This window comes from Eretmochelys imbricata, chromosome 3, assembly GCF_965152235.1.
Source record: "Eretmochelys imbricata isolate rEreImb1 chromosome 3, rEreImb1.hap1, whole genome shotgun sequence".
NCBI lineage: Eukaryota > Metazoa > Chordata > Testudines > Cheloniidae > Eretmochelys > Eretmochelys imbricata.
Window position 1 is genome coordinate 84,038,503 of NC_135574.1, and position 26,413 is coordinate 84,064,915.

General features: G+C 42.3%; 1 protein-coding gene across 1 annotated transcript in view; it reads right to left on the minus strand.

The window, feature by feature from the left end:
- The window catches only part of AK9 (adenylate kinase 9), a 226,801-nt gene that overhangs the window by 153,121 nt on the left and 47,267 nt on the right, over positions 1-26,413 (minus strand). Inside the window, exons 7-16 of the mRNA XM_077812135.1 lie at positions 25,578-25,703; positions 20,999-21,077; positions 16,544-16,638; positions 14,835-14,974; positions 14,574-14,754; positions 10,682-10,826; positions 6,551-6,682; positions 5,568-5,633; positions 2,813-2,868; positions 1,021-1,089 (exon numbers count right to left, since the gene is read on the minus strand). Coding sequence (XP_077668261.1) covers positions 1,021-1,089; positions 2,813-2,868; positions 5,568-5,633; positions 6,551-6,682; positions 10,682-10,826; positions 14,574-14,754; positions 14,835-14,974; positions 16,544-16,638; positions 20,999-21,077; positions 25,578-25,703 — 1,089 coding nt within the window. The remainder of the gene's footprint in view (positions 1-1,020; positions 1,090-2,812; positions 2,869-5,567; positions 5,634-6,550; positions 6,683-10,681; positions 10,827-14,573; positions 14,755-14,834; positions 14,975-16,543; positions 16,639-20,998; positions 21,078-25,577; positions 25,704-26,413) is intronic.

Here is a 26,413-nt window from a genome sequence, read left to right on the forward strand (position 1 = left end):
CAAAAAGATTTTGTTCTATGGATGTAAAAGACTATAGCCCTGCTGACATCCAATGAGTGTAGTCTAAATTGTCATCTGCCCGTATGTGGTTTCGGAAAAAGCGTCGGTAAGTATATAGGTTGGCTAAGGTAAAAGGATGAGACAACCTTAGGTAAAAACTTAGAATGTGATCTGAGAGATACTTTATCTTTGAAAAGGATTGTATGAGGTGGGTCTGTCATGAGAGCTGCTAGTTCCCACACTCTCCTGGCAGATGTAATGGCCTCTAGGAATGCAACCTTCATAGAGAGGTGTAATAATAGGTAGCCACGGGCTCAAAAGGGGCCTGGTGAGGGTGTGGAGGATTAAGCTGAGGTCCCATGGCAGGTCAGGGTTCCTAACTTCTGGATAGGAGCTGGAGAGACCCTTTAGGAAGTTTTGGAATCTAAACTCCTTTAGGAAGTGTTTAGTAAGTGGATGTGTGAAAACAGAGAATCCATCAACTTTATGATGAAATGTGGTGATGGCTGACAGATGTACATGGCTTGAACTCATGGAGAGGCCCGTTTGTTTGAGTTCCAGTAAGTGATCTAAAATGACAGGTAAGGGGGCTGACAGAGATGTAGTCTGTTTGCGTTGGCACCATGAGTCAAATCGCTTCCACTTATGTACATATGTGAGTCGGGTAGTTGTCCTACGGCTGCTTAATAATATGTTTTGTACCTCTGAGGAACATGTCATTTCAGATCCTGAGAGCCATGTAATAATCAGGCTTTGAGATGAAGACTTTCGGGATCTGGATGGATGATGCGACCTGTGTCCTGTGATAGAAGCCAAGACAGAAGCGGGAGTGTGCGTGATGGACAGACCACCATGTGGAGAAGGTAAGGGTACCATGTTTGTCATGTCCATGTGGGGGCTATTAGGATTACTCTGGATCAGTCTTGTTTTATCTTGTGGAGTACACAGCTAGGAGGGGGGTGGGAGGGAAGGCATATAGGAGGGGAGCGTTTCACTTGATGAGGAAGGCATTGCCCGGACAGTGTCAACCAAGTCCTGCTCTGGAGCAGAACTGGAGGCATTTGGAGTTTTGTGTGGTGGCAAAGAGGTCTATTGTTGGGAACCCCCACATCTGAAAAATATCTAGGATTACCATGTATTCAACTCCCATTCGTGATCTTGATAAAACTTCCTGCTCAGGGTATCTGCCGTGATGTTCTGGCAGCCAGGTAGGTATGATGCTATAACATGGACGTTATGTTTGATGCACCATTGCCAAAGAGGCATCGCTTCTACATACAGGGAATGCAGTTGCACTCCCCCTTGTCTGTTTATGTAGAACATACAAGCTACATTGTCTGTGAGAATCTGTACCGTTTTGTTTTTGATTAGTGATAGGAAGTGAGAACAGGCATTTTGAACTGCTTGTAGTTCCCCCTGGTTGATATGAAGATGGTACTCTGCCATAGACCATCGGCCCTGTATAGAGTATCCATAGTTATGGTGAGCAATGGTGGATTCTATAGTAATGGCACCCCTCTGCTGACGTTGTCTAGATTGGCCCACCTTAATAGGGAATCCCTGACTGTATTGGGCATGATGATGAGCTTGTTTATGCTGTGCATGTGTGGGCATGCTTGTAGATACCACATGTGTAGCCTTGCATGTCAGACGATGAAGGTCCTGGCGGCCATGTGGCCTAGGATTTGTAGGCAAGTTCTGGCAGACACTTGTGGGCTGTTCTGTACTGTTGAGATCAAGGCGGTTAGAGTCAGAAAGCACTTTGCTCATAGGGAGGCAGTTGCTTCGAGGGAGTTGAGGTCTGCTCCAATGAACTCCAGGCATTGGACAGGTATTAGAGTAGACTTTTGTATGTTTATGTGAAGTCCTAAGCTGGTGAACGTATTTATTGTATGTTGGGTGGAGTCTATGGCTATCTATAGTGTAGATGTTTTCAGTTGTGTAAGAAGGGGAATATCATGATTCCCTCTCTGTGTAGGTAGGCAGCTGTGTCCTGGAGTTAGGTTCCAAAGAACTTCCTTTTGGACCCCAGCTTGAATCCTGCTTAGCTATACCTTAACCAATCATTTTAAACTAAAGTACTACAAAACAGTATTTTTCACCAATCCTAACCCATTATGAAACAATTCTTTAACCAATCATACCCCACCACCTTAGTTAATTTAAATCTTGCAAAGTTAGTTACGCAACAGACCGAAACAATCAAAGAATCAGACAGAAACCATACAGATAAACAATGGAGAAATAGAGACCATAAAGGCAAAATAATAAAGTATAGATTTCACAAGCGCAACTATTGATAAGTGATTCCTTGCCAGACAGAATGCTATCAAACACAGTTTTCTTTAACTATCTTAAGATCTGTTTCTTTATCTGGCGATGGTGGGTACTATTAGGACAAGAGCGCCTTCTTAATGGCTCAATATTACATTGTTTTGGAAAGGACCTTACAGAAGGTCTGAAGCTGTTGGGAATGCTATGGGCTTTCTTTTTGCTACTAGTTTATGGATCTCCAGAGACTTAAGGGTTGCCCTTGAATCCTTAAGACTATGAAGCCTCTCTTCTGTTTTATTGGAAAACAGTGAGGGACCTTCAAAAGGAAAGTCCTGAATTGATTATTCAGGCTGGCTGATGACTGCTGCCAAAATGAACACTGCATAGTGACGGAGAAAGCCGTAGCTCGAGATGCAGTCTGCCTCATCCAGGTTTGCCTGCAATGTTGTCCAGGCAGATAATTTGTCCTCCTCCACTATTACAAAGAACTCCTGCTTTGTCTCACCATGACGCTTGTCTTTGAACTTCAGGATATTACCTCATAGGCTGAAATTGTAGTGACCGAGCAGAGTTTGCTAGTTTGCAATCCTAATCCTGTGGAATAAAAAGTTTCCTCCCAAAAAGGCCTAGCTTGTTTGCTTCCTTTCCCTTTGGAGTAAGAAGCCTAGAGTCCCTGACTCTCTTTTTCACTGGCGGCAGCAGCAATCAACAGGAAGCCTGAGGAGGGTGGTTGTAGAAATGTTCAAATCCCTGAAAAGCGACATAATAGCTCTTCTCCACCCTTTTAGCAACTGGAGGCAGAGAAGTTGGGGTCTGCTATAAAATCCTGAGAGACTGCAGGATAATCTCATCAATAGGGTGAGCTACCCTAGAGGGGCCTTCAGAGGCAAAAATGTCCATGAGCCTGTGTGACCTTTCCTGTACCTCTTTTGTTTGGATATCCAGAGCTGCAGCCATCCTCCTCAACAAACCTGGATGAGCTCTGAAATCATCAGGAGGGGGAGAGGTAGACTCATTCACTACTCCCTCATCAGGTGATGAAGAAGAAGAGGCTAAGTGTGTTGAGAGGTCCCTCCTCCAATTCCTCTACAGAAGACTACTGAGCACATGGTTCCATCTGCATGATACTGATCTTAGTACCAGGGGAGAGAAGATGATGACCGTCCTGCAGATGCTCCTGTGCCTAGCTGATGTATAGAGGTGGGAAGGGAGCAGAGAGGCTCGCTAATCTGGAGGGAAGACCCCAGGGGTCCAACAGGGTCATTGGTATTGAGGTAGGACTCAGCTATGTGAGCCCACTGGCTCTTAGAATGCTGAGGCTGTGATTGGTACCATGGCATGCAGGCACCCTACTGGGGCTACTGGGCATGCTTGGGTCACAAAAGATTCCGCTTCAGAGTCTGATGAGGAGCCCCTTCCACACACCATGGGGGAACTGACCCCATTAGTACCAGAGAGCCAAGTTCTGATTCTGGAGAAGGAGATACTGATAATATCATTGCTGGCTTGCCTCTAGATGGAATCCTATTCAGAGGTGCCATGAGAGAAGAAGTGGTCAGTACACAACAGTGCTCTGGGGCTGAAGTTGGGACTGTAGAAGTGTGTAGTTCCAATACCAGTACTGTGCAAGGTTCCTGAATCCCAGGAGAAGACGGCACTGATGGGTTATGGATCTCCCTGACTATCTCAAAAACCTCAGGCGTTGACAGCACAGAAAAGGGGTCCTGTGTCTGCACTACCGAAAGGTGTGCTAGTCATTCAGAGATTGGTCTCAGTGCACCCTTTCTGGTTCTGGATTCAGCAATCCCTCCTGGTTTATAGACTGCTCCTGGGAGTGCGACTTCTTTGAGCACCTTTCTGAGTCCATGTGTCCACTCAGAGCCTTTGTAGTAGACTTGGAAGACCCCAGTACTGAGTCTTTAAGAGACTTATGCAGTCTCTTCTTAGGCACCAGTGATGTGGATCTGCCTGTGGACTCCGTCAGATCAAGTCTAGCACTCCTGACTGACTTGGATGTTCTTGGCACCCATACAGAGTGGGAAAGTTACGACAGTGGATGAAGCATAGACTTCCGAAGCAGGTAGTCAAGTCAGGCAGCCCTGTCCATTTTCGATTAGTATTTGAAACCTCTACAAATGTGACATTTGTCACTTAAATGAGCCTCTCCCAAACAAACACTTAAGTCAGCTGAGGTGTGAGTTATTCACTGGCATAGATCTGTTACATGAACAACAGGCCTTGAAGCCAGGAGAACAGGGCATTACTTTGGTACCAAATTGGGTAGCCAACTAGGCACTGGTAACCTACACTAAAAAATACTAATCTAAACTTATTCTTATAACTATTTACAGATATCCTATACAATACTAAAAACTTACACTACAAGTATTATATGCACTAACAAAGGGAAGATAAGTAGATACAAAGATCACAGCTCCAAAAACCACCACCACCATCGCTAGCAGTAGGAAGGAACAGAGGAGAATTGGGGGCAGCATGACCCTTTATAGCTGTGTGCAGTGGCATGAGGCAACATAGACCCAATGGGTACAGCTGAGGGAAAAGTCTCCGACAACTGTGCATGAGACTTGCGCATATGTATAGTGGAATGGACATGTGCAATCACTCCCAAATTCTAGCTGTTTCTATGCATTCCATCTATAGTACATACATTAATTTCCATCTTCAATAATTTTAATATGTTGATATATCTGTAAATTCTGAGATGTCCTATGTACCACTGAGGGCCTGACTGGTTCCACCATCCTTACTCGACATAATGGAGGGTTGCTGAAATGGACCCTGAGTAATTATATTAGATAAAGCTCCCACCATTTAATCATATATATCGCATATAAAATTGCTTGCATGTCTTACAACACATGCAAATAGTGTCAGGCAGAGACTAAGGACTGCAGAATTGGCCCCAAAGTTTATATCAATTACATGCATGGTATATATTTACCTGAATTATATTTCAGAATCATGTTTTGCTAAAGGGGGAAATGGGAACAGGGAATGGGAGTAAGGAAGTTGGAATCATGTTTGGCTAAGGGTAGTAATGGGAACAGGGACACAGGTGTAAGGCTCTGTGGTGTCAGAGCTGGGAAGGAGGATACTAAGGAAGGAAACTGGAATCATGCTTGCTGGAAGTTCACCCCAATAAACATCGAATTGTTTGCACCTTTGGACTTCGGGTATTGTTGCTCTCTGTTCATGCGAGAAGGACCAGGGAAGTAAGTGGGTGAAGGAATAAGCCCCCTAACAGGTTAGAGTGTATTAATCAGTATTACCTGATGATTCACCTTCTTGTTCTGAAGAATTGTCAGTCTTTTCTGTGTGAACATAAATATTAATACCTATTAACAGTGCAACACTAATTCATTTGTTTATGTATAATTTAGTTAACTATACCTTTAGAATGTTTTTACACAACTCGTGTTTACACAGCTCCAACTTTCATTCCTTCACAGCTCACATCCCCTACACCCAAGTCATTCCCTACCCATTCCTTCCTAATACCCCATATTCTAAATCCATTACAAAATATAAAAATTTAGATAAAGTCAATGGCAAAGTATTGTAGCTGGATTGGTTGTGGAGGGTTATGCAGGTGTGTGAATTGAGTATGTGGAGAAGATATGAAAGAGATAGAGCTGGGTACTTAGCGTGTGTGAGTTGAGAAGGAGTATATGGTGTGGAGGGATTGGTCAGTTATGAAAGAAAACTAAGCTGGATTGTGAAGGCTGTGAGTTGAATGTGAAGGAAGTCTGAAACTGGCATGGACATGTGGAGATTGTAAGGAAGGATGAATCAGATGTGTGCCTTCTGGAAGCATAAGAGTCGCATATGTATAAACAAAATAAAGTCATTTGAAGTATTGCCAGTGTATGCACCATAGCCCTTAGTACTTTTTTTCTTAGCCACCTATGAAAACCTCTTATGCTGTAGAAAAAAAAAGTGTATGGAAACTCCAGACTTTTCACCAAAATGCATGCCTAACTCTTATCAAAGTCAATGGGATTTTTTTGCACATGGAGAAATGTAGCATTAGTATCAAGAGTACCTAACCTCCTCACTGCTTTCAGAACAGACTGCAAAACTCCCATTTTCAGTTTAGCTTTTCCGCAGAACAACAAAGAAGAAGATTTAAAATATTCTGACAATGGAGACGAGAAAAGGAGAAAGGGAAAGAAATATATTTTCTTTTTTGAATATAAGGCACTTTGATAGCACATAATGGTTGTGGGACAAAATAGATAAACATTTCTTTTACCTTTGCTGGTGTCAGATCTTGTAACTCTACTCTGATCTTCCACGCTTCTTTCTTCCTCAGGCATAGTGGTCTCACTTTCTTCATATTCATCTGTTTCTTTGTAACTACCAGTTTCTTGGGCATCTATTGCAGCTGTGAAATATCATTACATTTACAGAAGTCAGAAGCATTTACAGAAGCATAAGACAAAACCACATTTCTTTGAAATTACTTCTTTGACCCTAATTTCAGTAACTATTTGTCCTGAATAAAAGCAGAAGCAAAATACTGTACCTGAAAAAGTTAAAAAACAAAAACAGAAAAAGCATTTAAAAACATTATACAGCACACTTGACGTGAGAGTCTCAATAATCTTGATAGAGTGCAAGGATTCTAAATATTGTCAAACTTATCGTTTTGTTTTTTTTGGAACACAGAATGTCCAAGAAATATGATGCAACTGCTGGCTTCCTTCCTACAACTCAGCATGCTGGTAGCCTCTATGAAGCCAAGAACACGAGCAGCAGGGGCTTGGACAACAGCAAAAGAGGAAAAACACAACACCTGCAACCACTGGTCTCCTCCATGAAGTTAGAAATACCACCAGCCACCTCCATCATCCCCTAAACTCTCTTGTTTAGAGACATCATTTTCCCTCCTCAATTTTCTTGACACTGTGATCTGACAAGAAGAGGGTGCCCTTTGTACCCTGTTCTGAAGACCTTTCTTTGTGTGCTGTGCTATGACAGCTTTGCTTTTCTGATCCCCATGTGCATGATGGCCAAAAAGGTAGAGTAAAGCTGTCAAGAGCTGCAGAATTGGAGGTTTGGGATCATACTGGAGGTGTGAGCCTTGTGTTCTCAGCTGTGATGGGCATAGGGAGATAAAGCAAGAGGGGACTGATATCTGTGTGAAAACCAATTGTTTAATACCTATTAGCTATCAAACTAGTTCATCATTGGGTCTTATTTAAAAGCACAGGGCAGTGGCTAACAGTTACCCTAGTTAGCAGCTCATACTGTTTAGTACAGGTTGGTGGTTAACAGAATCAGCATGATCCATGTTCTAACCATGGAGGTTAACTTTTTTTGTAGTGGTCAGAAGTGGTAGGTGACTCAGCTATCCTTGTTCTAGTCAGTCAATGTGAGTTCCATGTAGAAAGTTTGTAGAAACACACTTCACACTGACATTCTTTAGCTTCATTCAGTGCACAAAATCATTAAAAAATGGAGAGGAGAGTGAGGCAGAAGATGATGGAAGGATATAGGACATTCTCATTAGTGGGTTGATATCTCAAAACCTTCAGGAAAGTTCATCCAAATTTGAATGGATGTTTTCATTGGTTACTTAATGTACTCCTAAAAAGAAGAGAGGGTTACTCATCTTGTGCAGTAATTGAGGTTCTTTGAGATGAGTGTCCCTGTGGGTGCTCCACTGCAGGTGTCGGTGTGTCCCTGTGTCATAGGTCGGAGATTTTCGGTAGCAGTGCTTGGTTTGGGCACGCGTGCATAGTAGTCATCTTGTGGTGCCATTGGCACTCCATCTAGCGCGTGCATGACCTGCCCCCTTACGTTCCTTCTTTACCGCAGAGCTCTTTTAGCGAACTCCGAAGTGGAGGAGAGAAAGGTGGCTAGTGGAACACATATCTCAAAGAACCTCAGTTACCGCACAAGGTGAGTAACCCTCTCTTCTTCTACAAGTGATGTCCCTGTGAGTGCTCCACTTCAGGTGATTGTAGAGCAGCGTCCCACTATGGAGGGAAGAGGCTTCAGATTTGCGTGTGTTGTTGCAGGGAGCACAGTAAGACCTATTATAGCATCTGACATAGAACTTTGAGTGATGGCATAGTGATTTGCGAAGGTATGCACAGAAGCCCAGGTAGCTGCCCTGCATATGTCAATTAGAAGTACATTGTTCAAGAAGGCTATAGACATTGCTATGGAATGTGTGGAGTGGTATTGTGTGGGAGTTTTGTGTTATGCAGTCGATAGCAAAGTTGGATACACGTAGAGATCCATTTGGATAGTCTCTGGGTAGATATTGTGCATCCTTTGGAGCGTTCTGTTGTGGAAATAAACAGCCTTGGAGATTTCCAAAAGGGCTTGGTTCTGTCTAAGTAGAATGCTATGGCTTGCCTGATGTCTAGTGTATGTAGAATGGCCTCTTGTGAGTTTCCATGTGGTTTGGGGTAAAATGTGAGGAAGTGCATCGGTTGATTTATATGAAAGGATGTTGATATTTTAGGTAAAAATTTTGGGTGTGGTCTCAATGTGATCTTGTCCTTAAAGAATATGACATGGGGGGGAGGTTAGCCATTAGTGCCCCATTTTCACTCACTCATAGCTGAGGTGATCGTGACCAAAAATGCGATTTTCATGGATAGACGAAGGAGTGAGCAGTTTGCCAAGGCTTCAAAAGGGGCTCTGGTGAGGCATAAGGACAAGGTTTAAATCCCATGTGGGTGTAGGTTGTCAGACTTCTGGGTAAATGTTCCATATGCCAGTGAGGAAGTGTTTAGTGACTGGGTGTGCAAATAGGTAGGTTCCCTCACATGTACGGTGAAAGGCTGTAATAGCCACTAGGCGTACTTTAATTGAGCTTATGGATAAGTCGGATTCCTTCAGTTCCAGTACGTAGTCCAGTATCAATGGGAGTGGCGCTGTGACTGCAGTCAACTGTTTTGGTTGGCACCATAGTAAGAATCTCTTCCATTTTTGGAGATAAGTATTGTGAGTTGTGGATCTCCTGTTATTTAATAACGTTTCACTCATTCTGAGCAGACTAATTTGTAGTATTGGAACCACATAGGAGTCACACTTTGAAATGAAGTTTCTCTGGATTTGGGAGGAGTATCCTGCCTTTGTTCTGTGAGAGGAGATCCACCCACAGGGGAAGAGTTCGTGGAGCACAGACCACTATGCGCATCAGGTAAGATTACCCTGTTTGTCCGGGCCACGTTGGAACTAATCAGTATGATATGGGCCCTGTCAGTCTGTATCTTATGAATTACTTGTGAGATTAATGGTATCGGTGGGAATGTGTACATGATTGACGCATCCCGGGTGATAAGGAAGGCATCCCCCAGTAACTGGGGTCCCAGTCCTGCCCTGGAGCAGAAGAGTGGGCACTTCTGGTTTATTGATGATGCAAACAGGACTAGAGGGAAAGCCCCATTTCTGGAATATTGACTGGAGTATTATCTTTATTTCCCATTTGTGCTCCTGGGAGAAATGTCTGCTTAGTGTGTTCTGGCACCTGGGGAGGTAGGATGCCAAGACGGTAACGTTGTAGAGTATGCACCAGTTCCATAGTTTCATGGCTTCAGTGCATAGTGAGTGGGAACAAACTCCTCCTTGGCAATTGATATAGAACATGGATGCTATGTTGTCAGTCAGTATCTGGATTGACTTGTTCCATCTGTAGTACACCAGCCCTACAGTTGGTGAGCTTGGTAACCCCAGCTCTAAGGCAGTCCCCCAGGTGGACAGCCCTCGAGCCAGGGGCCCTGTAACCCGTGATCCCAGCAGCCTGCTAGGCGAGCTGTAAGGAGTGGAGGAAACATGGAACTGGGAATAATTTTTTAATGGAATAGCAAAAATTTCTAGCAAAACTGAAATTTTCACCTCTAAAATTTTGATTTTGTAGAAACTGAATTTTGTGCTGGAAAATCATTCTGATGGAAAATTCTTGACCAGCTTTAGTCAGAACAATATTCTGAAGCTCCTTAGTGTATAACAATCACCCACAACTCTAGAACATTTATATTCAGTGTTCCACTTTGCCATTTCCCTCATTTAATCCCCAATGTATATACACATTTAGTTAATATTTAACATACGACTTCCTTAATATTCTAATTACAGTTTTTCTGGAAAAGATTCTGGCTTGAAAATAAAATTGTGGAAAAGAACACAGCTTAATACTACATAGCATAACCATAGAGTAGACATGGCTGGGTAAAACAGTCAAGCCCAAAGAGAAATCCCATGCTTTGTGTAATTACTTTCCAGAACAAATTTACAACTCTATAACCATGATACCATTTATATGTGCTGATAGGGAGTTTAAAACATTCCCAAATAGTAGCTGTTTTATTTAACTAACCTAAAAGCAAACAAGACAGCCCAAAAAGCTGGGAAACACCTTATTCACCTTGCTCTTTTAACATTTTTTCTACTTCCAGCTTATTTTTCACTTTTGTAATAGCAACATCTATTGCAGCAATACGAGCTTGCTCAATGATTTTTTCCTTTGCTTTTTCCATACATGGTTGAATAAGTTTGTCCATATCAAGAACCTAAAGAAAGTATTTGAAAACATAAAAATAAATCTGAATAATGAAATCTTAATAAAATGTGATACATAGGTAAACATATGCATAGATTCAGGCACAGATAACCCAATTCTACGATCAGTTACAATAGTGTAAATTTGGAAAAACTGCACAGATTTCAGTGAAAGCGGCATTTGTCTCATTGTTTGTTTGTGCAGTGAGTAATTTTCAAGTTGTTATGAATTTTTCTTCTCTTATGTGCAAAAGATAAGACACAGACTCCTCACACAATTAATGTAAATAACTGACATGTTCCCCATAAAGGAAAACTTAGGAGTACCATAATTGTAACCTTCAAAATAGGTTACTTTCCTGTAACTAGATTTCACAAAGTTACTGCATTTTTTTCCACAAATCCATACATTTTGAATGTATACACTAATGAACCACTAAGAACATAAATCTAATTAAATGGTCTCAGCATCTCTCTGAAGAAGAGATGTAGGGGGAGAGAAGTGTAATCCAATCCCTGCAATGTGCTGAGTGCCTGCTAAAAACCCTCTAACCATTAAAATCAATGGAAGCTGTGGATACTTAGCACCTCTCAAACTCTGGCCTTGTATATTCAAGATACAAGATTAAATTTTGTTTCAATTTTCTCTATATCCTCCAATAAGGGCTGTCTATGCTCATACAGTCACAACATTTATACAGTTAACATAAGGAAAGATATTATACTAGTAAAAATAAATTGCTGTCTGACAGTATTAAGGTATATTACACTGCATAGTAAACCAGAGTTCTGACTATGTTTAAGCTCAACCCCTCTATGGTCCATACACAAAGCCCTCTAACACATGCCAGTATCCTCTCACAACACGGGCAGGTGGGCTGGCTCACCCAGGGGTATAAGTATGAGCCCGTTTTCTGCTATAGCATGTGTCTAAGCCCACCCATTTAGCAGTGAAGATAGCAGTAGCAGAAGCCCATGTTCTAAGGCTTGTGTTCAATCTGCCAATGCTATCCCACAATTCTCTCCTCCAACTTCCCATGTGATTCCCTTGAACTGGAAGCAACCTCCTGGTTCAAATACAGCTCCTGGGCATTTAACTCTTCCCTTTCTATGCTGACTGTTCGATTGTTAACACAGTTATGCCTTGCTTGTTGCCCACCACCCAGCACACTAACTGGCCAGAAGAACACGCCAAGATACTGGCCAAGATGTGGTGTGAGGGGAGCAAGATCCATTACTTTTGCAGGAGTACAAGAAACCTGCATGTTTATGAAGCCACAGTAAAGCGGCTGGTGGTACAGGGGATCCACCAGACTGGTAGTCAGGGCTGGGAACAGAGTAAGTACCAAAGGACTGCCTATTGCCAAGTGAAGGATGGGAATGGTATGTCAGAGAACAACTCAGCTTGCTGCCCCTAGTACAGCAGTTCTCAACTGTGGTCCACCGTTTGTTCAGGGAAAGCCCCTGGTGCACCGGGCCGGTTTGTTTACCTGCCACGTCTGCAGGTTCGGCCGATCGCGGCTCCCACTGGCTGCAGTTCGCCGCTCCAAGCCAATGGGTGGTGCGGGAAGTGGTGCGGGCCAAGGGATGTGCTAGCTGCCCTTCCCGCAGCCCCCATTGGCCTGGAGTGGTGAACCGCGGCCAGTGGGAGCCACGATTGGCCGAACCTGCGGACGCGGCAGGTAAACAAACTGTCCCGGCGCCAGGGGCTTTCCCTGAACAAACTGTGGACCACAGTTGAGAACCACTGCCCTAGTACAAGGAATTTGACCGGTTGTTGGGAACCGCACATAGCACAGAGTCCACAGTCCTGCATGACAGTCTGCTGAGCAGGGATGGCATGCTTATAAACCCAGGAAAAAAGGAAGCAAAGACAAGGGACACTACTGGAAGAGAGCCCGGAGTTGCACAGAACAGACCACAGTGCTGCCGCCTGGCTCAGATCAGGCTACACAGGAGGATTAGATATCCTGGGTCAATAGTTGGAGGACCTGTTTGGGGATGACCCTGGGGAGCAGTCTGCAGAGGAAGAAACAGCACAATAAGCCCTGGAGCCAGAACCTGGTAGGTAGCAGTCACCATTCTTAGTGTTATTGCTGTTAAGAATGGGAGGGATTTCCAAATTATGCCCAATATAATTGTCATTACATGCTGGGTGTGTGTGTGGATTTTGATTGTGCTGAGGCCAGTAGCCAAACCATTTTTCTGAACCACCTCAGCCTGACACCACTTGGGATGTAAGATGGACTCCGGGACTGGAAAAAAAATTAAACAAGCAGCAAGCATTAACTTTTTACTACCAACACAGTTCTTGTTTGAAAGAGGTTTGGGGTATTAGCCTTCCGAAGCACAGATTCTTTTTTTTTTTTTTTTGCATGTACAGTTCTGTTAATAAGTTGGCTATGCCAGAATGCCCTCCTGGCACAGTTGTAGTCTCCTGTGCTGCCTGGATTAATCAGTCCTATTTGCAATGGTGGATGTATTTAGTTTCTGGGGCCACTGTCTGGTCATGGCATGCTGTCTGAGTTGTTGCAGTTCTTGTCAGGGGGGGCGGAGGTTCTGGTCTGGAGCCACTCCTGCCTGGCTAGCCCCTGGAGTTCTGCTTCTGAGGGTCTCCTCCCATCCTGGGGCCCTGGGCGAAGGTCACTTGGGGGTTGCTTGCTTTGTTGGAGGCACACTTTCTGACACTATTCAGAAGAAAAACTAATGTTCCTCCAATACCAGGAGATACTGGATTGTGCTATTCCAACCAAGGAATGCTGAGAATTTTCAGGAAGAATGGGGAGCGGATCACGCTGAAGCAGATTGTTTCTTGGTGCCCTTCTACTATGGCCTTTAAGGGGATGGTCTCCTGAGTCACTGGTCCCAACAATAGTGGTGACCCATCAATCATCTCCATCAGGTCTGGTGCAGGTTTCGGCAGGAGGGAGATCTGCAGGGTTTTGGCTCCTTTAGCAACTATAAAGTTGGCAGCAGCCCCACAGTCCATCATTGCTAGTTGTGGGGGGATATGCTGCACCTGCCCCAACTCCTGCAACTGTAGAAGCAACTGGAAATGCAGAGAGGTACCATGGTTCCCAGTTTGGGTTATGCTTGAAGACGGTGGGATGGTTCCAGAGCATGGAGTTCTGGTGATGCCCAGGCCAGACATGCCTACTGACCTGACTCATATTGCAGGGAGTGTGCAGACCCAAAATAGCTTAGCTGGATGTGTTTGTGGGCTCAGAGCACTTCGGGTCAAAGTATTGCAGAATGGATAAACAAGTTCTCCCACAATACAACATAAACCAAGCTCTAGAGTCACTACACCTAGCAAGGGTGCTAAGAACCCAAGGCTATACCCCCCAGAAGGTACAGCATCATACCCTTCAGTGTACCACAATATAGATATGCTGGCCTAGATAAAGGGCAGATATGAGGTGTGTGTATCAATGCAAAGTACATGCTTGAAGATGCGCTTGGAAAGCACAGGTTTGCATGCGCAGGTACACAAATATTGGTCTACTATGCGGTATGGACATAGCCTTAGTGGAATGAGTGGGTGGCATGTATCACTGTTTGAGATCAGACATATCGATAGTATTCATATCAAACTTCTGTGACTAAAGACAATCTGAACAATATATACTACATTTAAACAGAAGTGAAGAGCATATGTATGGTATCTTACATCTAACATCCTTACTACTATTCGAATAACATTCTAAAATCTGGAAGTCTAACCCTACAAGTTACTTAAAATATTTATATATACCCACCTTTCCTTTATATTTATTTGCAATCCAGTTACAAAGAGTTGTTTTTCCAGATAATGGAGGTCCAAATACTAATACTTTACAAGGAGGAAGTGGCATAGGTGGTAGCAGATAGGGACGTGGATTCAACATAAAAGCTCTCAATGCTTCTTGAGATGAAAATAAATACATTTTACCTAGAAAACTTTAAAAAAATTGAAAAATATACATGGTTAATCTTAAAACATAGATCTAAACACCCAAATCATACCAAATTCTGCTTACCTGACAGCTAAATCTGGAAGCCCCATTACAATGTTACCCTCTTTTAAAGCTACAGGACATGCTCGACCCCACCTGCTTCTACACCATCGGTATCTAGGTGCTATTATTTTGAGGGATGAAAGAGTCCGGAAAAGTTCATCCTGTTAATTAGAACAACAATAAAAGTATATGTACCTTTTCCCCTATATTTTGTATATGCCCCATTTTTTGTGGTTTATCATTTTGAAATATTTTCTAAGAAAGTAAGTATACCCTTTTAAAGAATTGTTGCATTGTGCTTAGTAGCTATTTTAAAACCAAAATATGAATGTGAATTGTGAATGTGAATGTGAATTAAGTTTTTTTCAGACTAGCAGTACTCCACTGTAAGGAATAACTATCTGAGATATTTCATTTTTGAAAATAACCCTGTTTTTTTAAAAAAATGATTTGTAGTAAAAATGAATATATACATTTTTAAAAGAGCATCAAGCACTAATAACTTACATTATATCTTCAGAGCTGGTATTACTAAAAGACTCAATAATAAACCAAAGGAAAGTTTAAAATGCTAATTTGAAGAGAGAAAGTGAGTCATAGGAGATTGGGAGAAAGTCTTAAATACATTGGGCAGTACAAGTAATCCCTAGCGAAGGAGATTTGTATTGGAGGGGCAAAGAGGAGACCAAAAGCTGAGGAGATGCAAACACCTCAGTTTTAGGTTTATGGAATGGAAATGCCAATTATGATATATTAATCATTTGACAGAACTATTTGCAAGACCTATCAAACAGAGGATGGGAAACATATCCATTACCAAAATTACTTTGTCTTTCTCAATACACAGGAACCTTACTCATTGACCAGTCACAGGATCTATTAAAGATGTATTCTGTGAAAATGTATTTTTTTTCCTGTAAAAGTAACTGTAGTTAGGAAGGTCTCACTGGCAACTTTTCAAATCTTTGATGATTTGGTGACACAACAGGAAAGATCACTGTGCATGCTTATTAGTATAAAGGATGTCAAAGGATGTCCTACTGATGAGCCCTAAGATTTGTCTGTCTGTAAGACATCTATGTTCTCAGTTGTACATAGCAGGGACACACAGGAGTTATCTTTTTCAGGAGACCTCCCTACAGAAATGACACACAATGGTGAAGATAGAAGAGGTCAACACTAATCTACCTTATTTCTACTTTATTGTGGAAAGTAAAATGTGTCTGTTTTTAGGAACTGAGCACAGGGAGTTTTTATTTTTGTTTTTTATCAGGTATGTCACAAAGGCTCCAGGGGAAAATGGAAATGGTATGAAACCAGCCTGCTGATGGGATTTTTATTCTTTGACCAACATTTTCTTTCAACAAATCTGTTTTTATGAAGGATTTTCTCTAGGTTTTTTCAAAATAGGTCCAGTCCAAAGCCTTCTTAATCAGATCCAATACTTTTTACGATTAAAGGCATACGCTTCCCATACTTGTTTTATCTAAGAATATTTACTAAATTTCTGATCTGTACATGGGTAGGTGTGAAACTCATTTTTTTAAATCCACTTATTTGCCACATTAGCACACTGTAGATGCCCCCAGTGCTTGAATTTATAATCTTTGATGATAAAGCAGGGTGTTTAAAACAAAGTTATCATAGCAAAAGTACATAATATAAAGGATAATGCACAAATACTGTAATTACTGTAGGCAAATTTCTAGAAATGCAAATATCACACTTACAGTTTCCATCCCCTCTGAGAGCTCTTCTTCTGGGTTTTGAAGTCTGGTTATAAGAGCTCCATTTCGAAGGCCCATGGATTGAAGCCGGGCTATCACTGACTAAAGAAAAAAATTATCTTGAATAAATTAACATTTAATATTGTTTTTGTGATCTGAAAAGATCCTTGATGTGTTTGAAAATTATAACTTGGTATTTATATATTGCCACTATACACAGCATTCAGGGCCTTCCTTAGGATTTATGGGGCCCTACGCAGTATTATTAAACTGGTGCCCCTATGCCCGAGGCAGCAAAGAATACCAAGTCGCCCGGCCTGCCTCATGGCGGTGGAGAGTCACAGTTCCCTGCAGAGAGCCCAGTACCTGCCCCCTCACGGAGAATGTGTGGCACTGACGCATTTGGCTCCGTGAATACGTCCCCTGTCTAAGGAGATTGCAGTGTGCACTGAGTGTGTGGGAGCCAACCCGCTCTTACCTGCTGTCATGGGTGGTGGGTGAAGCTGCCGCTAGGGGAGGCTAGCTCCCCAGCCCACCTGTGACCCCGCCCATACTCCACCCCTTCTCTGCCCCACACCCCTTCCCCACTCTGCCCAGGCCCCACCCTCTCCCCCACTGTCTCCCTCCCCCTCCCTGATCACTCCCTTCCAACCAAATCCCTGAACCCAAATGAAGCAAACGACATTTGAAAAAACCACTCTTCTGCAATTTCTTTCTCAAGAAAATGCAGCATGTTTTCTATTGCACGCCAGAACATGAAGACAGGATATGCAGAAGGTACCTAATTAAAAGCACTAAACTTGGGAATAAAAAATGTCAGTCACAGGTTTTCTGATATACCCTGAAGTTTGTCAGAGATTTATTTGCAAAAACTTTGTAGTAAGGGCAAGTCAGCTGTCCTGCTGAATACAACATTAAATATAATGGAATACATGATGCAGCTCTTCTTTGTTTTACATTTTCTTAATCAGTATTTCTAAGCTGATTTTATATTTTAAATGTACTCTGAAACCTTCATAAAGTAATCATTGTAGATTACTACATATTTAACTCACTGAAACAAAGCATTATTTTAAATTAATGAGTCAGAGGTTTACTGTGTTCATAACAATGTTCATTGCTTTTAGAAAAAGGGAACACTAATTGACTTTGTGTGATCTCCATAACAATAGACACGTTTATGAAATTTCACCAACTTTAAAAAATATGTTTCCAAAGATTTTAGGCATAACAAAGGATTTTATATCTTACTAAGGTAATGATTTTGCTAGAGGGTCCTCTTAAAACTAGTTCATCAAATAGTCAGGAGTAAAGAAAGGGAAACTTGTTTGTCCAGCTATCTGGCAGGAAAGAGGTGTTGTCCCTTTAAGGGCTCTCTTCAAGGATTTCTTAGAGATCTGATTTTATCATCTTCAGCAACACACTAATGAAATATTTTAAAAGCAAATTTTAAACTAAGGTCCTGTAGACTAACATGTTCTGAGTAAATATTACAGTAATGCACAACTGTTTTTGTCAGTAAATTCAGAAACTCTTGAATGACTCTTTAACAGTTTCAGTGTTGTACTAATAGGTCTGGCAGGCTGGAAGGCTTTTTCACTTTTAAGTTACTAGATCCCCTCTGGAGGATGAGTCACCAGGCTGTAGGAAGGGTCAGAACAGGGATAGGAAGAGGTGGAGGATGGACACTATCATCCAGGGGTGCCCCAAATTTTTGGGTGCCCTACACAGCCATGTATGCTGCATATGCCTAAGGACAGCCCTGACAGCATTGCCCAGTAGTACAGCCAAGGGCCCTGTTACATATTCAGCAGAGTTCCCATTGGATGTTCAGTGAGGATAGACCATGCAGAAACCTCTTACTTCAGTCCTAACCTTTCTGCCCCTCTTCATGAAGTGAGTCCCAGAACTGTAAATGGTCTAGAGCTGGAGATGGAAAGATAATACTGCAAAGGCTTTCTACTCATCAGCGCGTAGGTGAGACCTGTATGCAAAGGGTTTTCATGGTGTGTGATGAAAGGGGTGAGGAGAGAATTGAAATGATTTCCTTTGGTGATCAGAATCTGTTTATAGACCTGGGAGTTAGTACAAGTTTTTGTTATTCATTAAGCAAAAATACATTAAAAAAGAAGCCTGTCAATGGGAATTAACTGATATTATTACAATGTAGTTAAGATACAAGCTCCTGCTTAGGTACAGGAAGTATGCACGCAAATATTCTTGAGATCAAGAAAGCAAATTTTGCCATGATGAGCATATAATGAGCTTTACCATTATTCAGGGGTGGGTAGAAACAGACTGTGGGTATTATTATACAACTAGACTATCTTTAATATATTTATTCATATTGAATCTATTTTACTGTTTTGATATAAATTTGGGCTCCAATTCTGCAAACACATACACGCTTAATTTTATTACCATGAGTAATAAAATTAAGCACATCAAGACAAGTAGTAAAGTTAAGCACATGTATAAGTGCTTATTGGAGCGTGGTCCTAATTTGTATTCAGGGAAGTGAGAATATGGTGAAATGGCAGTGATGGAGTACTGTCCATGAGGTTGAAGACATTCCCATTTTTTTTCATTTTACACCTCCCCCTTGCTGCCCCATGTTGCAGCAACCACTTGTCTGGCTGAAGAACAGGACAGGACTCCCATCATTGCTCATCAACACAGTCTTTTAGTTAGGAGGAAAGTTGGCTATAAAGTGACATGAGAATTTAACTTCAACTACAGGGGCTAAGCCCACAAACTCTGTAGACCTTCTGGGAAATGAAAAACACGATCCAGAAATGTAATCCATGTCTCGCATTGCAATGCCACAATACCATTAAAAATGGCTGAATTATTTTTTAGGTTAAGCTATGCTAAATTAATACTGTAAAATATATTTTATTAAATAATAATTGAAAAACATTAGTACAGTATAATCCCATTTATCAAAAATCTCTACATTAACTGAATCCCTTTCTTGTACCCTATGTATCTCATGCTGGGGGACAAGGAAGGGGTTTGGACAATACAGAGGTTCGGATAATAGAGCAGCGACTCCCGGACTCGACTGCAAGGAGGAGGAAATCCATGGCATGCCCACATCTTGAAAAATGTGCAGATTTGGTCGCCCCATCTCAAAAAAGATATATTGGAATTGGAAAAGGTTCAGAAAAGCGCAACAAAAATGATCAGGGGTATGGAACGGCTGCCATATGATGAGAGAATAATAAAACTGGACTTTTCAGCTTGGAAAAGAGATGGTTAAGGGGAGGATATGACAGAGGTCTATAAAATCAAGACTGGTGTGGAGAAAGTAAATAAGGACGTGTTATTTACTCCTCCTCATAACACAAGAACTAGGGGTCACCAAATGAAATTAATAGGCAGCAGGGTTAAAACTAACAAAAGGAAGTATTTTTTCACACAACACCCAGTCTTGAACTTCTTGCCAGAGGATGTTGTGAAGACCAAGACTATAACAGGGTTCAAAAAAGAACTAGATAAGTTCATGGAGGATAGGCCCATCAATGGCTATTAGCCAGAATGGGTAGGAATGATGTCCCTGGTCTCTGTTTGCCAGAAGCTGGGACTGGGTGATAGGGGATGGATCACTTGATGATTACCTGTTCTGTTCATTCCCTGTGGGACACCTGGCATTGGCCACTGTTGGAAGACAGGATATTGGGCTAGATCAGGGGTGAGCAAACTTTTTGGCCTGACGGCCACATCGGGGTTGTGAAATGATATGGAGGGCCGGTTAGGGAAGGCTGTGTCTCCGCAAACAGCCTGGCCCCCACCCCCTATCCACCCCCTCCCACTTCCCGCCCCCTGATTACCCCCCTCAGAACCTCCGACCCATCCAATCCTCCTGCTCCTTGTCCCCTGACCGCCCCCTCCCGGGACCCCCTGCCCCTAACCGCCCCCCCGGGACTCCACCTCCTATCCACCCTCCCCACCCCCGCTCCCTGTTCCCTGACTGCCCTGACCCCTATCCACACCCCCTCCCCCTGACTAGGATTGCCAGGAGGACAAGCTCCCAGCTGTGGGGCAGGCCCATCTGCTACTGAATGATTCCTGCCTTCTCCATTATCCAAACTCTCAATTATCCAAATAAAATCTATATCCCCCCCAGGCTATCTGGATAATCAAGAGTATAATGTAAATGCCTTTATATCTTCATCCATGCTAATAATGGTGTTTGTCAATTTAACAAATTATAGTAAATGATGCCGATGATAACCTGATGCAACATGATATGGCTTGTTGCAAAGATATGGAATGTTTAGTAAGCATAATCAGATTTCTTTTGGTAGTAACAAGTGGAACAGGCATCCAAAAGAAGATATTTTCTAGCAATAGCATCATGAGTTATAGAGCAATAATGTTGCCAGTATCATCTTAATAGAGATGATAGGTATATAATTTTCTAGTGTAAATTGTCTTAGTTTATGTGCAGCATACTTACTGAAAAGAGCTCATTAGGGTGCTTATTTCCATCCAGTTCAATAAGATACTGAGAATCGTGCTCGGTCATCATATCCTGTATGTTTAAGAAAAAAGACGCACATACACCCCTTAATTGAGTATAACCAATCAATTAATGACATTGGGTCTGATCCTGTTCCCATTGAAGTCAATGGCAAAACTCACATGAATTCCCATGGCAGTAGGATTCAGTCCATAGATTAAAAACAAACAGCATTTAGACTGCATGACTAAAAGTCATGGGTATCAATCCAAAGGCATCTGGAAAGGAGCTTCTATTTTAATAGTGAAAATTAAATGTCATGAGAATTTCAAAATTATAGTTACAGAGAGGCCATAGATCAAATAAAAAATCATAGATCAAGCCCAGCATATTTTTAAATATCAAAAGAAATTAAGCTTAAAGACAATATGACCTTCAACTCCTAATAGTCTCTGATATGACTTTCTGCCCATAATAGTCTAGGCTGGCAAGGGTGAGAGTCCTAACTGTCCTTAAGTTTATCAGATGAGTCATAGACCTCATTGCCTGGAGACTGGAGTGCGAAACCTGGTCCTGACACTGAATTTCTATGGGAACTTGAACGATTTACCTTTCTTAGCCTCAGTTTCCTAATCTGGAAAATGGGGATAATTATGTTTATCTACTTCATAGGGATGTTGTGAGGCATAGATAAACAACACTTGTCAAGTTCTAACTGCAAAATATCATTGCCCCTTGACCAGACTAGTTGGTCAATATTTGAGGCATTGCCAGGTTGTTTCCATTAGGAAGATAAACTGATCATAGAGTCAGGTGTTTCTTTGATGCAATCGTATTTATTTACAAAGAAGGTATACAAAGTCCTGTTTCCCTGAACACAGTAGAAACAAGAGGAGTCAGTTTCCTTGCTCACAATTTCCATGCCTAACTTTCCAGCCACTACTCTCCCCAAAAGAAACTCTTTCACTTGGATTCCTCTCAGGGCCAAACTGACACTGCTTTTCTGGCTCTCTCCTGACTTTCTGCATGTGACCGCCACAGAAACACACAACTCCAACCAAAGAATGGCCCAGTCAATATGTTTCCAATGACTTCCAGGGCAACAACAATGAAACAGGAAGAGGAAGATCTGTTGGGAACTGTGAGGAAGAAGGTAGCAGAGAGAAGAGAAGCGAAGCCTATTGGAGACTGAGTGCTGCAGGGGCCTCTTCAATAGTGAGGGTAGCTGTACTTCACATACGTCCCTATCTGGAATTATAGAAATAACATTAGTGTATCTAATGGAATATTAAACTGTATTATACTGTTATGCCACTAGGTGGACCAGGTGTAAAATACTTTTTTTAAAGTTAATCTTAGCCATACCTGGCAGTGTATTAAATGATCTTATGCTGAGCACAACTGATGTGCATAAGCAAGCTATGTAGCCAGTCCATATCAGGTACAGAAGTACATGACATGGTGTCAGAAGTAAACTAAGAACAGAAACAGAAGGAAAACAGCAATAAAGGTTGCACACAGAGGGAACAAAGCAACAAAGACTGCAGGATCTCATCAGCATGCCACTCTTCAGTGCCCCAGAGCACTTTAGCTTTGACAAACGTTCAGAATGGACTGACTGGAAACAATATTTTGCCAGATTTCTCACAGCTCCCAAGCTCCACAAGGAAACTAATGATATACAGGTATCTTCTTTAATTCATGCTATGGGGAAGCAAGCAGAGCATATATTTAAATCCTTTGACTTTACTGAAGACAGTCACAAAGATGACTGTGAAAGCGTTCTGGCTGTGTTTGATGTATGATTTCTACCACAGAGAAATGTGGCTTATGAAAGAGTGTGTTCCATCAGAGAATTTGAGAGCCAGTGGGAAATGTTGAATGTTTTATAAGAGATCTGCATACATTTGTTGAAAACTGTGGAAATGCAAAAAATGAAAATATCAGAGACAGGCTGGTTACTGGGTTAACAGATAAAAATATTTCACAGTAGCTATAACTGAAGAGAGATTTAACACTAGGCACAACTATACAGAGAGCAAAGAAGTCTGAGCTGGTGAGACAGCAAAACCTAAAGCAACTTGAAAAACCTGAAACTAGCTTAGAAACTGTAAAGAGACAATTGAGTGTTAAACGTCACTAGCATAAAACCTCTGAGGCAAGGAGCTCTCAGGCGAAGAGGAACAAATTCTAGCCTGCAGGCACAAGGTGTGGAAAAAGTCATATGATGATACATGTCCAACCAAAGACACAATGTCAGAAATGCATAAAATATGGACATTTTGCAGCTGTTTGCCACATAAAAGCAGGTGGGGAATTGACTCGTATGACAGACAATCAAGAGCCATTGTTTCTGGGATCTATCACTTGCGATGACATACACCCTGCCTGGAGAGTGAAACTGAATATTCATGGCAAAGCTATTGACTTTAAAATTGACTCAGGAACTGACATCACAGTCATCACAGAAGGGACTTAAAATCACCTTCAACCCCTTCCAGAGCTGAAGTTGCCTGACACAGCTCTGACGCCCCTTCCAGAGCTGAAGTTGCCTGACACAGCTCTAACGAATCTTGGAGTTATTCTGAACCTCCTGGGCCAGTTCACCACAGAAACTTATAAAGACAGAAGTTTTGCATTCAGAGGTATGTGATCAAAGGATCAAAGACCAGTGATCTTCCCAGCTGCAGCATGGCAGCCATGATGGACCTAGTGAAAAAGGTGGAGGAGCTTGAGAGAAGATTTGATAATATTAGACTTTTGAAAGGAGATCCAGTACAAATCAACTTAAGAGACAATGCTGAACAATACAGTGTACAAACACCCCTACCTGCAAAACCTTGGAAGAGACTAGCTTCAGATTTATGTGAATTCAAAAGACATGCCTGATCGTAGTGGACTATTTTTCCAGGCTGTAGTGGGGCAATTGCCCCACACCATGAAGAGCAGGAGTTAAAGTAGGCCAGAGGGAGCCTGCGCAGAACCCTCCAATTAAAGGAGGGCTCACTAAGTGAGCCAATTGGGAGGTGGCTTTTTGCAGCGGCCAATCAGGGCTAGCAGGGGGCATATATAAAGGGCGGCTCAACAGAGCAGAGGGTAGTCTCTCCCTGGCTTGCTAGGGAGAAGGACTGGCTGTCTAGGAGCAGAACATCTGATCTGATCTGATCTGATCTGATCTGATCTGATCTGATCTGATCTGATCTGATCTGATCTGATCTGATCTGATCTGATCTGATCTGATCTGATCCCAGACTGAGGCCCTGGAGGAAGGGCAGATAAGGTGCTAGGGCTGTGGGGGAAGTGGCCCAGGGAAAAGAGGCAGCAGAGGAATTGGAGGAGGGGCAGCGAGTGGCTACCAGCTACAGGGTCCCTGGGTCGGGATGCCGAGTAGTGGGTGGACCTGGGTCCCTCCCTCTTTCTTTGCCCTCTACTTGCCCTGAGGGAAGTGGCCAACACAGACTGCAGTTTGCCCCTGGAGCAAGGGACTAGACTGGGGACTGCAGCAGGCCACTGAGGTGAGTGGCTGGACTACAGACTGCCTGTTCCCCCAAAAGAGGGGAGAGACAGTGGAGTGGGGCACAGCCCAGAAGAGAATGCTGAGGTTTGAGGAGAGACGCGAGTCACAGAGTGCTGGAGACAGCAAAGTAGGAGTAATGGCGAGTGAGACACCACCGGAGGAGGGCACCCTGAGGAAGGACTCAAGCTAATTCCCAGAATGTCCAGTAGGAGGTGCCACAGTGGTGAGGCCCAGTCCATTACATGGGTATATAGAAATAATGTACTGGAAAGACGTGACATGTTGCTATGTTATCAAAAAACTGAAGTACACTTTTGCTCACTTCAGTATTCCAGAACAGTTAGTGATGGACAACAGACCACAATTCACTGTAGCAGAATTTGTCATTCTGAACTAAATATTATTTTGAGCCTATTACTAGCAGCCCACATTACCCACAAGCGAATGGAAAGATTGAGAGAGCTATACAGAAAATCCTATAGTAGGAAGATCCATTCCTTAATCTTCTGAGTTACAGATAAACACCAACAAGTGATTCAGAGACACTTAACAGATGGATATGTACTGAACTTCAAAGATAGCACAATAGTGTAAGTGGTAGGAAAGTAGAAATTAAAGGGGGAGATGTAATGGAATGTTAAACTGCATTATACTCACAGTGCCTCCAATAGGCAGAATAGTAAAAGACCTTATGTAAAGCTAATCTTATCTGGATTTTATGATGAACACAGCGGGTGTGTATAAGCAAGATCTGTAGCCAGTCGACATCTGGTATGGAAGTACATGACAGTGTAGTTCTCAGTTTTTAAGCCCCATCCAACCTAAAAGATGGTACAGGACTTTGATTTGACACTAGAAACAACTGTGAACTGTCTTGTATCCTGAGCTTTTTAATCTGAACCTCAAAATTCTGAGGAGGGGGGTCAGATTGTGGGTTAGGTTCATCTTTGCAAAATAAACTCAAGATACCCAGACTGCATAAAAATTATAGAAAAACAAATGTTAAAAAATGATCTTCTGGTGTATACAACAATATTACTTTGTGCTGCTCTTACCTCTAGAGGATGTAGCATGGTATCCTTATAGAGATTAACCCTGGCTTCTGAATTTTCCAAAAAATCTTCAGGCCTCTGCACCAAATGAGGCAAAATATCTGACAACATGATTGTATCTGCTGCTGCCTAAAGAAAAGAAATACTTTATTTCAGGCCCTGTAATAATAAATGTACTTAACCAAAGCCTGTCTAGATAAAAAAGACAATAGTTAGGACCCTACTACTCTTCGTGTGTGTGGCATAGTAGTTTAAGGAGCCCTCTGAGGATTCCCCTGGCTGATAGTGATCCACCAGCTAACTTGGTAAGCGGGTTTCCTGGGGATGGGAGGAGCTCTAGACACCTCTGGCCAACATTATAAGGCAGTGCAATTTAAAGGCATCCCAGGGGAAAAGGGAATGAACTGGTCCCCAGGATGAGGTGCGGGGAGAGGACATAAATCTGTTTGCTTCTCCTCCCCCAAGGTGTATGGCACACTCCTTTGCTGCACCTGAGCATTCAGCCTTTAGTATTTTCTACAAATATCTAGATGATATTTTCACCTTTACAAATGTTGTACTATCTCCCTAAGGCCTTGTCCAGACTAGGAAGAAGGATATTTTAATCAACATGTTAGCTAATATTTATTGATGGGATACGTTAAAAAAGAAAGTATGGTAGTAAGAGAAGGGAAAAGTAAATGAGAGGAGGAATGAAATTGGAAAATACTGAGGAGCTAGAGAAGAGAACATCATGAAGTGAAAAGACAAGGGGCAGGAGGAAGAACAAAGGAAAAGAGAAAACAGACCTTGTAGAAAATATAGGAAAAGATAGACCACAAAAAGAAATAGTGGAGTGA